Source organism: Coturnix japonica, chromosome 10, assembly GCF_001577835.2.
Source record: "Coturnix japonica isolate 7356 chromosome 10, Coturnix japonica 2.1, whole genome shotgun sequence".
NCBI classification, from domain to species: Eukaryota; Metazoa; Chordata; class Aves; order Galliformes; family Phasianidae; genus Coturnix; species Coturnix japonica.
In genome coordinates, this window is record NC_029525.1 from 13,470,647 (window position 1) to 13,483,633 (window position 12,987).

General features: G+C 41.9%; 1 protein-coding gene across 5 annotated transcripts in view; it reads left to right on the forward strand.

The window, feature by feature from the left end:
- MCTP2 (multiple C2 and transmembrane domain containing 2) overlaps positions 1–12,987 on the forward strand; it is a 109,788-nt gene that overhangs the window by 34,814 nt on the left and 61,987 nt on the right. For 4 of the 5 annotated variants that reach the window (XM_015873144.2, XM_015873146.2, XM_015873145.2 and 1 more), the window contains 3 exons: positions 1,194–1,229; positions 8,831–8,995; positions 10,777–10,907. In XM_015873144.2, coding sequence (XP_015728630.1) covers positions 1,194–1,229; positions 8,831–8,995; positions 10,777–10,907 — 332 coding nt within the window. Of the gene's footprint in view, positions 1–1,193; positions 1,230–8,830; positions 8,996–10,776; positions 10,908–12,987 lie in introns of those variants that run through there. The other variant, XM_015873148.1, reaches the window with a different exon arrangement.

Genomic DNA, 12,987 nt, shown 5'->3' on the forward strand with positions numbered 1-12,987 from the left:
AGCTTTGCAAGGGGTGGGGAAGAGACACAGTTTGGTATTTTCTTAGCTCAGGTTTTCAAGCTAGTCCAGTTTTAAATAGGAGACTGAAATATAAATGGAAAAATCCTCCTACAGTCTTCTGCATAGTCCAGTATGGAAGTTGCTGTTTGCAACACACTAAATTACAGGTAGGAGATATTACTGTCTAAGTGGGATTATTTACAGAAATGTAAGTGTTTCAAAGGGTTTGAAAGCAAAATGAGGAAAAGTTGGCATGGGATGCCTGCTCTTCAATCATCATTTTTCATAGTGTTGCCTTTTTTGAAAGTTCTGAAACCCTCTGTGTTAATTTTATGATAATTGTACATTTACTTCTACTTTGGTATGTGATTATTTAAAGACTTAATGACATCAAAGCTTTGTTGCTGTATTTATATGCCTATAGTATAAGACAATGGCTTCAATCTGAGATGTGAATTCCCCTGCAAGCTTGTACGAGACAGTGTTGTTGGCAAGTGTCACTGGATTACACGAAGGGGTGAAGAAGAGACATTGCATCCAGAAGAACCTTTGGAATTCCTTTGGGATTTTTAGGAAGACATGGAATAAAGTGGACTTAGCCAGTGAGACAGAAAATACATTGGTTTAAAGTAAAGGCTTTTGGTACTCTAGGGTGCTTAGTTAACATTCAGAGTGCGGATGATAGAAGAGTTGGTGCACACTGTAATTTTTTTTAAAGATGATGTTTTAAGCCCTCGTATTTCAAATGCAAATTGCTCAGCCATTTCCACTGGAATCAGAATAGTGAAATGGCTCTGTCCACATTAGCACTTAACAGCAAGATGATTCTTTTCTTTTTTTTTTTTTCTTCTTTTTTTTTTCCCCTTTTTAAAATTAGCTTACTGTAGAACCAGATGGCACCAAAAGTATAAGCCATGTTTCTTACTAATGGCTCTCTGTCCCTCAGATTATTTTTCCTGATTTTTTTATGTCCTCTTATTTTTGGTGCAATGCAGGTATTTTGAGTTTTTGATGGCGCCCTGAAATAGGAAGGTAAATTAATGCAGTAATAGATCCAAGCCCTTCCTTGTTAATGAGAGTTTCCAGTAAGTTTTATAAGCTGATGTTTGAATTACTTTACTGAATAACTTTCCCCATTTTATTCCTCCTCTGTCTCCCCTCTCCTTGGTACAATGCTGGGGACTCCCGAATAGAGATGGTCAAGTCGGAAGAAGAGATCTTCATCCAAGGTAATCTATACTTTTTCTTTTCGAAAAAGCCTGTTCCCAAATCTTTGTGCTCTCCTCTATAATCAAGTGAAAAGCATCATGACTTCTGAAGTCTAAGTGCAACCTAAGTGTGGTAGTTGCCATTCCCTTCGTTTCTGTTTTCTTACAGTATGTCCTATGGTAGCATCTATCAGCAAATGAGAGACAGGCCTCATTTACCAAAGTTCTGTAGAAAGAGTCTGAACTAACTGAAAATGAGAGTAAATTCATCCTGAATCCAGCTTGATCTGGAGGCTGGCAGCCCTGCTTATATCAAGAGTTTGGAACTACATGATCTTTAAGGTCCTTTCTAACCTTAACTATTCTGCGATTCAAATAGAACTGCAGCAAAAAGTTGTGGAGGATTTGAATTGCTTCGGAGTACCTGAATGTGGCCAGGAGAAGGTACTGGTGTTGAAAACGGGGTCTGCTAGTTCCCAATTGGATTGTCTGTGGTTGTTTCCTCTGGAGGAATTTGTGAGGCAGTACTTATGTCTTCTGGTTACTTCTATGAGTTTTCAAATTCCCTTTGTTCTTGGGGTAGAGAAAGAGCAGGCACAGGCACCAGCAATGTAATAGGATTTCAAAGGTTTGTGTTGCTACAGATCTATGGAACATGCGTTCCTTGGTCTTTTTGAGTAGCCCTGAATGCTGCCATTACATCTGCTTTCCTGCAGTATCCTATTTTTGCATGAGGTTTTAACTAGCTCAGGAAATGGACCTGTGGCTTTTCATTTGTTCTGTAAAGCTTAATTTGCTGTTGAGTAAATAATAATGATATGGAAACTGCAAGGCCCAGCACTCAACTTGAGAGCCATGAAGACTGACCTCCTGAAAATCAATATCTGGCTCCTATGAGAGCATGTATACACCTTGATATTTTCCCTAAGTAACTATTAAGTTACTATTAAGCACACACAGTTGTTTCTTGGTACTGGTTGGCTTTGGGTCCCAGGAAAGGGAGCCAGGTTTTAAACTCTGCTCCTTTTTGTGCAGAATAGCCAAACTTCTGTCTTGGTTGCTGTCATTTATTTTTTCTGTACTGTATGCGGTATCTCATTGCATTTTGAACTTTTTTTTCCTATATACACACTTGGTTAGACCTTCAGCTGTAAGCCATATTGTCAGGTCTGACGCTTCTCAAGACTCTGGCTCATGCCGTGGCATCTTTTTATATAAAACTGAGATGCTAAGGCGTGTAACCAAGTTATGAGAGATGCAAGTGTTGTTTAAAAGAGAAGGGGGGGGGGAAGCTGCAACCTTGTGCTCTATTCATTTACAGTCACTAGAGGGTAGGAGAGCTTCAGTTCTTCCAAGGGAAGACATAGTTCATGCTCCAGTGTGATCTCTAAAGAAAAGCTCTGTGACCATCCAAAGGCACTAAAAATATTTCCCAGCATGCAGTGGCAAAATCTGACAAAGCAGTATTTCCTGGTTTATTGATTCTGCTACTGCACTAAAACACTAGTACTGTACATCAATAACCATCTTTAGTTAGGAAACTCTGGGCTGTGGAAGCAGTACTAGCAGTTTGTGGCAGAACATAAAGGCAAGAAAGAAAAATGGTGTGCGTGTGGAATATAGGTGTCTAGGGAAGGCACAAGAGGTTATGGAAGAATGGCCAGAGAGTATGATGGGGTAGAAAACAATGTTGCTGGACCAGATAAAGATATAGCAATAAGGGGGGCAGGGGAAATGGGAAGAGCTCTGTAATACATGCACAGACTCATCTCCTTTTTGGCTCCTGAACTGATTCTGGTTGGTTGCTGCAGGAATAAAGGCCATATACTTTCCATTTGAGCAGCTGAACTGAGACAGATCTGAATTTCATCTCCAAGTTTAAGCAAATAAAAGTTTTCAATAAGGATTGGTTTTCCTGACTCCATTAAAAGTGAACTATAGCTGACCTATATTGTAATATTTAGCTTTCCTTTTTCTAAAAAATGCAAAGAAAATGACTTACTGCAAGGATGGGCAAACATGAATACAACTTTAGCTTTTCTTTACCCTATATGAGGGAAATTGGGCTATACTCTGTTATGGCCATTTTGTGTGCTTGGCAGGTTTGGAACATGAGTATTTTAAGTGAATTGTTACATTAGCTCTGGGGTTCTTACTGTATTCTGTTACTCACCCCAACTGTGTAGTACCTCTATTGGTAGTATTAATGCCCAGTGCGACCTGGTGTCAGACAGGTGAAGGGACTCATCTGAGCTGTTGTGGATACTACATACTTTCCATGTGTGTTCTCCACACTCCCTTGTGTTTTCAGAGAAAAAAAAACTGCATTTCAGACAACAATAGAAACAGCAGCAGTACGAGTTCATCCAGTCTAGCTACAGTAGTTTCACAGTCGTTACAAATATTACGCAGGAAGGATTTCAGCGAGTGAATATTGTCTTTTAAATCATTTTGCTGCAAGAGCTGTTAAACTGGATGATTTAGCTCTCTGATGACTGCACAGCATATATCCTTCACTGCTGCTAGAGGGAATCGTTGCACATTTGGGCAGCACCCCAAGACATGAGCAGCACATCCAGAGCCCTCATTTTTCATGGGAGCTGAGAACTGCATTGTCCTCTGCAGGAGCTGTCTCCTAAAGTGCAGCTTTCTGCTTTCTCACGGAGAGTGGTGTTCCAAGGGGAAGGGGATTCTGTTAAGTAGCATTAACGTATGAGCTCGTATGTGTGCGTATTGGCAAGCTCTCCCCTCTTTAATGGTTTTATTTCTATTTTTCTGGAGCTATCTGGGGTGCAGAAGGAGTTGGTAACCATCTCAGCTGGAGCCCAACGTGGTGATGCTCAGTAGCCTTGTTTGTCCCGGGTGGTTTGAGTCTCGCCCCGAGAGCCCCACGTGCTGTTCCCAGCATTTGTACAGCTGAGTAACCTTTAAGTGTTGAACATCTCTGAAGCAAATAAGCAGGTTTGCTTGGGGTGGATTGACCTGCAGTAGTTCAGTCCTGAAACAAAAGCGACGCAATTGCCACCTTGATAGCCGACGCTGATTGAATAAATTGGTTTGAAAGGCTGACCAGACCCAAGCGCTTCACGGCATCTCATTGCAGGGGCAAATCCCTCGCTCTGCTTTTTCTGTGTGGGCTGTTAGGTTTCATTTTGGCCTGCCTCATTCTATTTGCCTTTCTCCCACAATACCCCGTGGGCAGCAACGTGCTCGGAGCGTTGTGTGGAGCTCAGGGATTCAGCTGCCACGGGGTCACGCATCGTGGCGGCAATCTCGTGTCGCTTCACTTGCCTTTCTCGCTGCCCTCTCCTCTATCCCAAGGGGGAAGACCGCCTCTGCAAAATGGTTTCCCTGCCTAATGAGGAGAGGTCCAAAGAGTCTTCTATTTGCGTGTTGTTGTTTTCTCAAATGGCAAATTATGTGGCCCAGTTTCTACGTTGACCTCTTCACAGGGATTGCAGCAGGCTTTCTGTTGTCCTGTCTCATCCTTTTAAATGAAAGATGTGAGAGATGGGCTCACTTCACACTTGGCCACCTCGCTGTGTCATTTAAATGTACAATTTTTCTGCATCTCTTTATTGCTTCAAAAACAAGTTTGAACTTGAGGCGTGTATGTGTGGGTCAGGGAGAGAGACAGATTTGAAAGCGCTCCTGATGCACTGGAGGGGATTCACTGGGTGCCTTCAGAGGGACATTATATCCAATGGTGTTCACAGGGAGATTCAATCTCCCAAAGGGTTTTGTGAAGCTGTGGGTCAATGAGTCCTTTCTTTGCCCTCTAAAGCTCACTCTCGCTTATCTCTAGCATTACCCTCTGTGAAGGCAGTGTGGCTCACCTGCTTGTTCTCGTCCAGCTTTCTTCTTGAAACCAAGACTGGAAAGCAGCAAAAAACTTGAAAGTTGGTGCGAGAAGCTTCTCTCAACTCATTTTTGAAACCAGCAACTAAATTTGGGGAATGGTGCTGGCAGCACTGATGGTTTTTCCTGTTCAGAGATGTGCTCTTTTCCAGGAAGATGCCTTTTCTAAGCATATGGAAAAGAACCACCTCTGTTCTTTATGTGGCAAGGTCCTGCTCCACCACAAGGCTTCATAGAATATTACTGCTTGCCCCGGCGATAAACATAAGTGCTTAGACTTTAAATCCTCTGCGTGTTTTTGTGTTGGTTTGTTTTTACAGTACAGCTTTCTTGGATATTCGTGTGCTCATTTTCTTTGTCATGCTTGTGTGGGAAACATTTTGCTTCACTTCTTCCCCATTTTTACAGCGTTGAGCTGCTCATAAAGATGACTTTTATGGTATTGCTGGTGGTTATTTGCAAGCCAACACTTACATTAGATGCACGTATGGATATTTTTCAATGTATGGAGAGCTTGAATGAAGTCAGGGCTCTTGAGGCGACCCCTCAAATTCTGATCTCAGGGCCAGAAGTGTAATTTCAGAATGATGGATGCTGGATTTTGGAGGGGAGGGGGGAGATAAGTGAACTTGTCCAGTGTCTTTTGCTCGGGACACCTGCCAACTGCCATCATAAAGCATGTGTTTTCTAATTTCCAGCCCTCTAGTCAAATTCTAGCTGCAGCCAACTTTTCTGTACCTCGGCAAAGCACCTTGATTTTGTTTTGGGACATAGCCAGAGTGTGAGTTGGCTGACTGCAGCCTTTGGAGGAAAATGCAGCGAGAGAGAAGCCTTGAAGCCTGGCATGTGGTTGGGAAGCACAGCTGGAATGAGGTTCAGGGACAGGAGGAGCTGGAGCACCCACGCTCAGAGCTGTCTGCAGCTTGGGAGGCAGAAGGGAAGGAAAGAGCTGAATAGCTAAAAATGTTGTCTAATTATCACTGAACAAGCAACCTTTGCTGGGTGGCGTACAGGGACTTTGGTTTCCCTGGTATGAAGGCAGATCAGTTCAGGGATGGTTGGGGGAACAGAAGTGGTTTCCCTATGCAGGAACACTGAGGAGGGGGCTGCAGAGAAAGCACAGCTCAGGTCTTCAGTGTTTACGTAGAAGATAGAAGGTATGGGAGACGTCTCAGACCTGCTAAGCACTCACGACCTGGTCAGGGGTAGGAAACACAAAGCATTGCTGGTGTGACTGGGGCCTGAGGGGGTCAGCTTTCTTGGGACATCATGCTGTTCCACTGAGAGAGAGGGTTACAGGGACATAATTGCTGTACTGTGGAAGCAGGCAAAATTGCTGAGGTGGTGCAGATCAGCACTATATCCTGAACCAGCTGAAAACATTTTGGTTCTTCTAACAGTGTGGTGCTTTAAAGCGATGTTTGATCTTGTCCAGAAAATAGTCAGGTCCTGTTTGCACAGCTTGTGGCCAATAGACTCCACTCCTGAGCTGGACTCAGCATCCCAGCACAGGGTGCTTTGCAGCTGCCCAGCCATACAGTAGGGCTGCACAAGGCTGTTTGTTCAGGGCCGGCTGTTTTGGGAGGTCAGAGTTGAAGCATTGCAATGTGCTCTGATAATACTGAGCTGCAGGTGCTGATGTTTGCTGGGAATGGTTTGAGTACCTCCCAGCTCTCCTTTGAACTATCAAGTTAGTGGCTGAGAAGGCAGGGTTATATTTCAGACCGTATTTGGGTAGGAGGACCCCCCCCCCCCCCCCTCAGCACCGTGTGACTCCCTAAAATACCAGACTAGGTAAAAAATGAAAAGTATCCAAATTTGATTTGCAAACTGAGTGATAACAACTCTTTCCATGTTCGGCCTGGAAGCTTTGAAGAGAACGAACAGGATGCTTTGTTTTTAAAAGAAATTGTAATGTGAATTATAAACTTTGCAGGGTTTTTTTTGTGGACTAACATCAAATACCTCTTCCTCCTCTGAGGAAGGGTGGGGGGGGGGAGAGAAAAGCCTTGGTCCACAAACAGCGAGTACATCACATCAAACATGACTATGTTAAATACTAAAATGTTCAAAGTACAGCTAAGATAGATAAAGGCTTTGATGGGAAGTGGATATTTCCCAGGGACATTACAAGCAATAATCCAGATGTTATGGTGTAATGCAACGAGTGTCCATGGATAGATCGGGAGCTCAAGCCAAGCAGTGCCTGCTGTAGGCCTTAGCCCTCCACTCCCATGCTGTTACGCCATATGGAAGCAATCTCCAGGCCCCTTTAATAGCCAGCTTTGGATTCCATTTTCACAGGGCTCATAGAGCTAAGTGGAGCTGTTTTATGGACAAGTTAGATAGAAGCTTTTCCAAGATAAACATCCAATTTGAAATTAGGACATACCAAGCTGCAAAATTATTTTAGGGCATATTTCATGGAAGCACTGCCATTTTTCTAAGGCGATTGCCAGACTGCAGAATGCCCTTTGATCCCTTGTGGACATTACTCCCTTCTTTATAAAAAGGATTTTGAAATAGTTGCAGTGTTTAGGGAGGAATATATCTGCCGGGTCTTTGAAGTATGTCCATGGGAACAGCCATGCTTTAGTTTTTTGGCCTAAAAGACAAACTTTAAAACAAAAATAATAAAAAAAAAGAGAGAAAAAAAAAATTACATTGCAGCTGGATTTATGAATCAAAATCTCATTTTCTTTTTAAAAGTAGGAATTTTTTCTCCAGTGTGCCAGGAAAGCCAAACAGGGTGTTTAAATAGAAGTATATTAATATGCTTGTGGGATCCAAAGAGTTGGGTATTCTAAAATAAAAAGCGAGTAAAACTTTGTGAGTTCACCACCCGTGATTTAAGCATTTTGTAGCTGGGTAATTGATCCATAAAAAGTAATCTTCTGACATCAGGTGCTTTTTCAATCATTTTATTTAGCCACAACATTTCTTACTTGCTTTTAAAGCCAACATGTCCTGCTTTAAAGTGACTTGTGAAATCTCCTCCGTCTTGCTCCCACCTGTATATGGTATGATTGAGGCTCCAAAGCGTGGCGAGTTAAAAGTTGCTTCCTAAGAATAAAATATGGCAGGGCTTTTACTGCAAGAAGAAGAGGATAGCCTTGAGTTTTAATGTTTCCAGCTCTCACTCTTACTTCCTCCAAATAAAGGCCTATTTAATCATCCTCTGTCCAATAAAATACTGCCTGTTAGCAAACTGTTAGTGCAGCCGTGCTATGTAGGAGGAAATGGTGAAGGTAACAAATGTGCCTACTAGGTAACCGTAACTCCTGATAAAGGGCCCAGTCGTGTCAGTGCTTTTCATCAGGCACTGGTGTTTTTGGTTCCTGAGCTGGGTTTCTAGAAGCTGCAGCTCCCAAAGTCAGCAGGCAAAGAGCTGATGCGGAGGACAGACAGTGAGTGGTGGAAGATGTGGCTTCAGTCTTATACCTGTCCATAGGCTGTGTATGATTGTGGGATGCTTCACAGGGAAGGACAGACCCTGGTTTTATGGGTGTAGCTGGATATGTTTAAGTTTGCTTTTGGTTCTCCCTTCTTCTGTCCTTTTTCTGCAGTATTCTCCTGTGTCAGGGTCAGCTGTAGCATGGAATAGGCAGAAAACCCTTAGCTTTTTTGTGCCCTCATTTCCTTGCTTGCTATGAGGAACTTCTGGTACCTCTCTCACTTCTAATGATTTCATATCCCTGTCAACAATTGCATGAAAACATGGCTTAGATTGTATAACTGTTTTGTGTCTCCAACTTGCTTTTCAGTCGAGTTTCATGCGGAGCATGCGGCTCTCTGACTCTTTGCGTAAGAACCAGCTGTGGAATGGGCAGGTCACCATCACACTACTGGAAGGGAGGAACATCCCCTTAGGGGGCTTGGCAGAGGTTTTTATTCTCCTGAAACTGGGAGATCAAAGATACAAGAGTAAGGTAAGTACTAAGAATTTCCTCTAGTTTGGAACTGTTCTTGAATCTTACTATTTTTTTTTCATGTAAGCGAGATCAAAAACAGGATACCAGATCAAGGATGCTGATGTTTTACTGATATGTTATATACAGCAATACAGAAATAAGGAAGTTGGGAGCAGTGTATCTGTTTTTGTGCATATAACATGCTCATCATATTGATGGATGCTCAGCGTTAATGTGAAATGAAACAAGCCTACATGCATCACACATGTTCACTCTTCTCTGCCAACACAGAAGTCAGGTTTGCAATGTTAGGAATGCTGGGAAAGCAGACCTGAAATGGTTCCTGGTGAAGGTGAATGGTGCTTTTTTTTTTTAAAGCACTTTTCTTGTGAAGTGTTACCTTTAACAGAAAGGGGGAAAGAAACAAAATAGAAAGGAAAAAGCCCACCACAAAACCATAAAACACCTGGAATATTCCAGAGTTTTTCTTTAGAGTTTTGTTCTTTTAGGCTGCATTTACTTGTAACACTTTACCATTTCATAGGAAACTAAGAAATGAGTAGGTTCCCAAAGGTACGTGTTTCACCTCCAAAGCCTAATAAGGAAATAAGCAGTAATTAAAATACTATTCTGTTGAGAAAGCAAAAGCTCCTCGTGTCATGAACTGGAAATGTGGAGGGAGGAGGAAACAAACAAAATCCCTCCTGTACAAAACGTGCAGTGGAAGTTCACAGAACACAGCGTTCAGATGTAGACTGAAACCTGCACTCTGTCCCCCGCAAAAGACCTCAAGCAAGGTCACGATATGATGTTTTTATTTTGTAAAGCAGCTTTGAAGAGTAACAAATGGTATAGTTATTTTAGAATAAATACACAGTATTCTAGTTAAGATCCCTTTTTATGTTTCTCTTTATGGTCCATAGCTTGTGTTATGAATCCGAACGACTCTCCATTGTTTGCAGTCACAGAAAATTGAAAAGTTTAAAAGAGGGAGTTCAGGCCAATGTTGCCTGCACTGAATTAATTGCTTAGTACTTCTGTCTGGAGTCCAGCAAGAGTTGGGGACTGCAGCTTTAGCACTGCAGTAGGAATTCAAATTGTCTGTACTTCATGTTCTTTCCTGGAGTTTATTTAACTTATGAAGTACAATCTCATGGCCCAGAAAAGCAGCCAGGGTGGAGGAAATCTCCAGTCATGGTCCAGTTAATCCTATCTCCTGTTCTCTCAGTGGCCACGCTGATGCTGATGGTGGTTAGTGTAGTGTGATATGAATTGCAAGTGATTTAAGTCTCAATCCGGTGAATACTTGCATTCTCAGAGTAACCTGAAAGTGTGAAAGACTGAACTCAGAAGGACAATTTACAGATATCAAATGAGCAGCATGTTAATATTACGAAAGCTTCGTCGCTGATATCTTAACATTAAAGAGTGAAAAATACTAGCTTGGATTTCTGAATTAATTCAAACTTGCTTTTAAGGTGATCATCTTCATAAGGCGAATTCCTGATTTCTTCTAGCACGAATGATGCTGAACGATGACCGTGGTTCAGTGAGAGTGGAATTTGGAGGATCCACGGTTTCTCCAGCCGTTCATTGATATTGCATTTGAATAGCTAGCATTGTTGTGACAAAGAATGATGAAGTTCTGTTTGGCTGACTGTGGAGCTTTTAGTTTGAATGACCTTCTTAGCATTTGGTGCCCTAACATCTGGCTTTGTTGTAGAAGAAATGATATGTGCTTTACTGTGGAAATACGTGCCATTTAAGAAAAGTAAATATTATAACTGCATGTTTTCTAGACACTGTGTAAGAGTGCAAATCCTCAATGGAGGGAACAGTTTGATTTTCACTACTTCTCTGACAGGAAGGATATGTTGGACATTGAGGTCTGGAGAAAGGATAACAAAAAGCACGAGGAGCTTTTGGGAACGTAAGTTCTTTTCTTGGAGGGGGGTTAAATGCAACAGCTAACGTAATTTATGTTACATTCGTTTATATTTGGGTTGGTGCCCCAACTTACTGCATAGTCTCTAGCAATTTAGAGCATTGCCTGCAGGTGTGACCTCTCAGGTAACATCTCTGTCCTGACTGATGCCAGATTTTGTCCTGCTGCAGTATTATGTTCTAACTTCAGATTCTCAATCTCATACCATATAAGCAGCAGACATTATGTGGACTAGTTAGCTGAACCTTTCATCTTAATTTCTTAGTGGTAACAGAGTATGGCTCCTTCTGTTAAGGCCTGATCTTTTTTGTCTAACTCCGTCCATTTCTGTGCAGTACTAGCACAGTCTTAGTTTCCTAGACATAACTGTAGCTTCCTTCCTATTGCACTCATCTCTTCATTAGGCTTCCCAAACTGTGTCTGTATAGCTGGATCTGTGCTCCAGTCTCTAAACTCTTAGGGGCAGGGATGCCATCTGCAGCTGTTTGCATTCTTACCTGGAGAATATTTCACAACTTGCTGACTCAATTGCAGTAACTAATAAGAGCATCCTCTTCCTTTAAGTATTAAAATAGTTTGAAGCTGTTCACTGAAAAGAACAATCCCCTTTGGCTCTACAAATGTTTGTGGTTTTGCAGAGCAGGAAATGCTTTCTGGCTGAACACTGTTGTTCTTCACATGGAGAAGTGGCTGGAGATGAATTTGTTCCTTCAGTTCTCACAGTTACTTTTATTACTTCTGATATTTTCTGTTTAGAGTTAAGAAATGTAGCACTATTTGTGGCCTGCCTCTGTTCAGCTTCCTTGACACAGCAGGAATTTCTCCTTATATTTTTCCCCTTCTTTTTTTCCTCGTTTCATGCAGGTGTTTGGTGTGGCAAAAAGTGATCAGCTTATTCTATGAACAGTGGCATTATTAAAGATTCCAGCAATGGGAAAGCTTGTTTCCTCACAGTGATTTCACTGTAGCATCAAAAGAGGGGGAAAAAAAATAAGCTAAGATTTGGTGATTGAATGTGTAGGTGAATAGCAAATATGCAATGACCAGCCTTGTTTGCACAGCGTAGTAACATTTGAAACCCAGTAAATGTTGTTGTTTATTGTGATGTTTGGTTCAAGTGCAGTCTAATCTGGAAAAGGTTTTTGTAGGGGGGAAAAAATGCATTATGAGGTGCCATGTTTATTGTCACTGTGACTTCCAAGTTGAGTTTTGAAATCTCCTGGCTTGCCAGCTGTGCTGTAAGAAAGATTCTATAGTGAAATGCCTATGGCTTGTACCCAGTCATTACCTACAGCGTTACATCCCATCTGCCTTCATGTATCTTCATGATTTTAAGGAAAAAGCAAAATCTGCTGGATTTTAATAATTCTGTGGTTAACTTGTGGATAGAGTACAATTCATTATGTTCTCTCAGGGCTGTGTAGGTTGGACTGTGTTGGTTAGATGTTAAAAGAACGAGTTGTCACATGCTGCTGAACTTCTGGGGAATAAAGACTTCTGTTCATTCCATTAGGCCCATGGTTTCATGTAGTATGAACGCTCTAAGCTCCTGGAACGTCTCTCCTAGGCATAATTTGGTTTTAAGGTAAAATATTCTTGAAATAGAGCCCAGAGTGTCTGCGAAGCTTATGGAACGTATAGCATAAGAAATGCATTGGACCTTCAGTACTAAACGCTAACACCTGGGGCATTGATCTGCTTCTGAATTAGCGAAGTTGTGATTTCATGTCACCCTTCTCCTATTGTGCAGTGAACCCTCATTGTCAGGGTGCGCTGCAACCTAAATCATTACATTCAGCCTACCTACATTATCCTTATATTTCCATTGGGATCCAATTTCTCACATAATATACTGCAGCACTGAGGGCTTCAGCTGCCAGAGTCTGACGCTGGGGGTGGCTGTTCTTTGGTGCTGGATGAAATAATCCCTCTATTTAGTCTGCACAGAGCTGCTGCTAACGTTTACGGAGTGCTTTTTGTATCCTTTGGGATAAGAGGCATGCTATAAACAGGAGATGATGTTAATGTATATTAATAAACAAAGGTGTTAACGTGTGCAGAATTT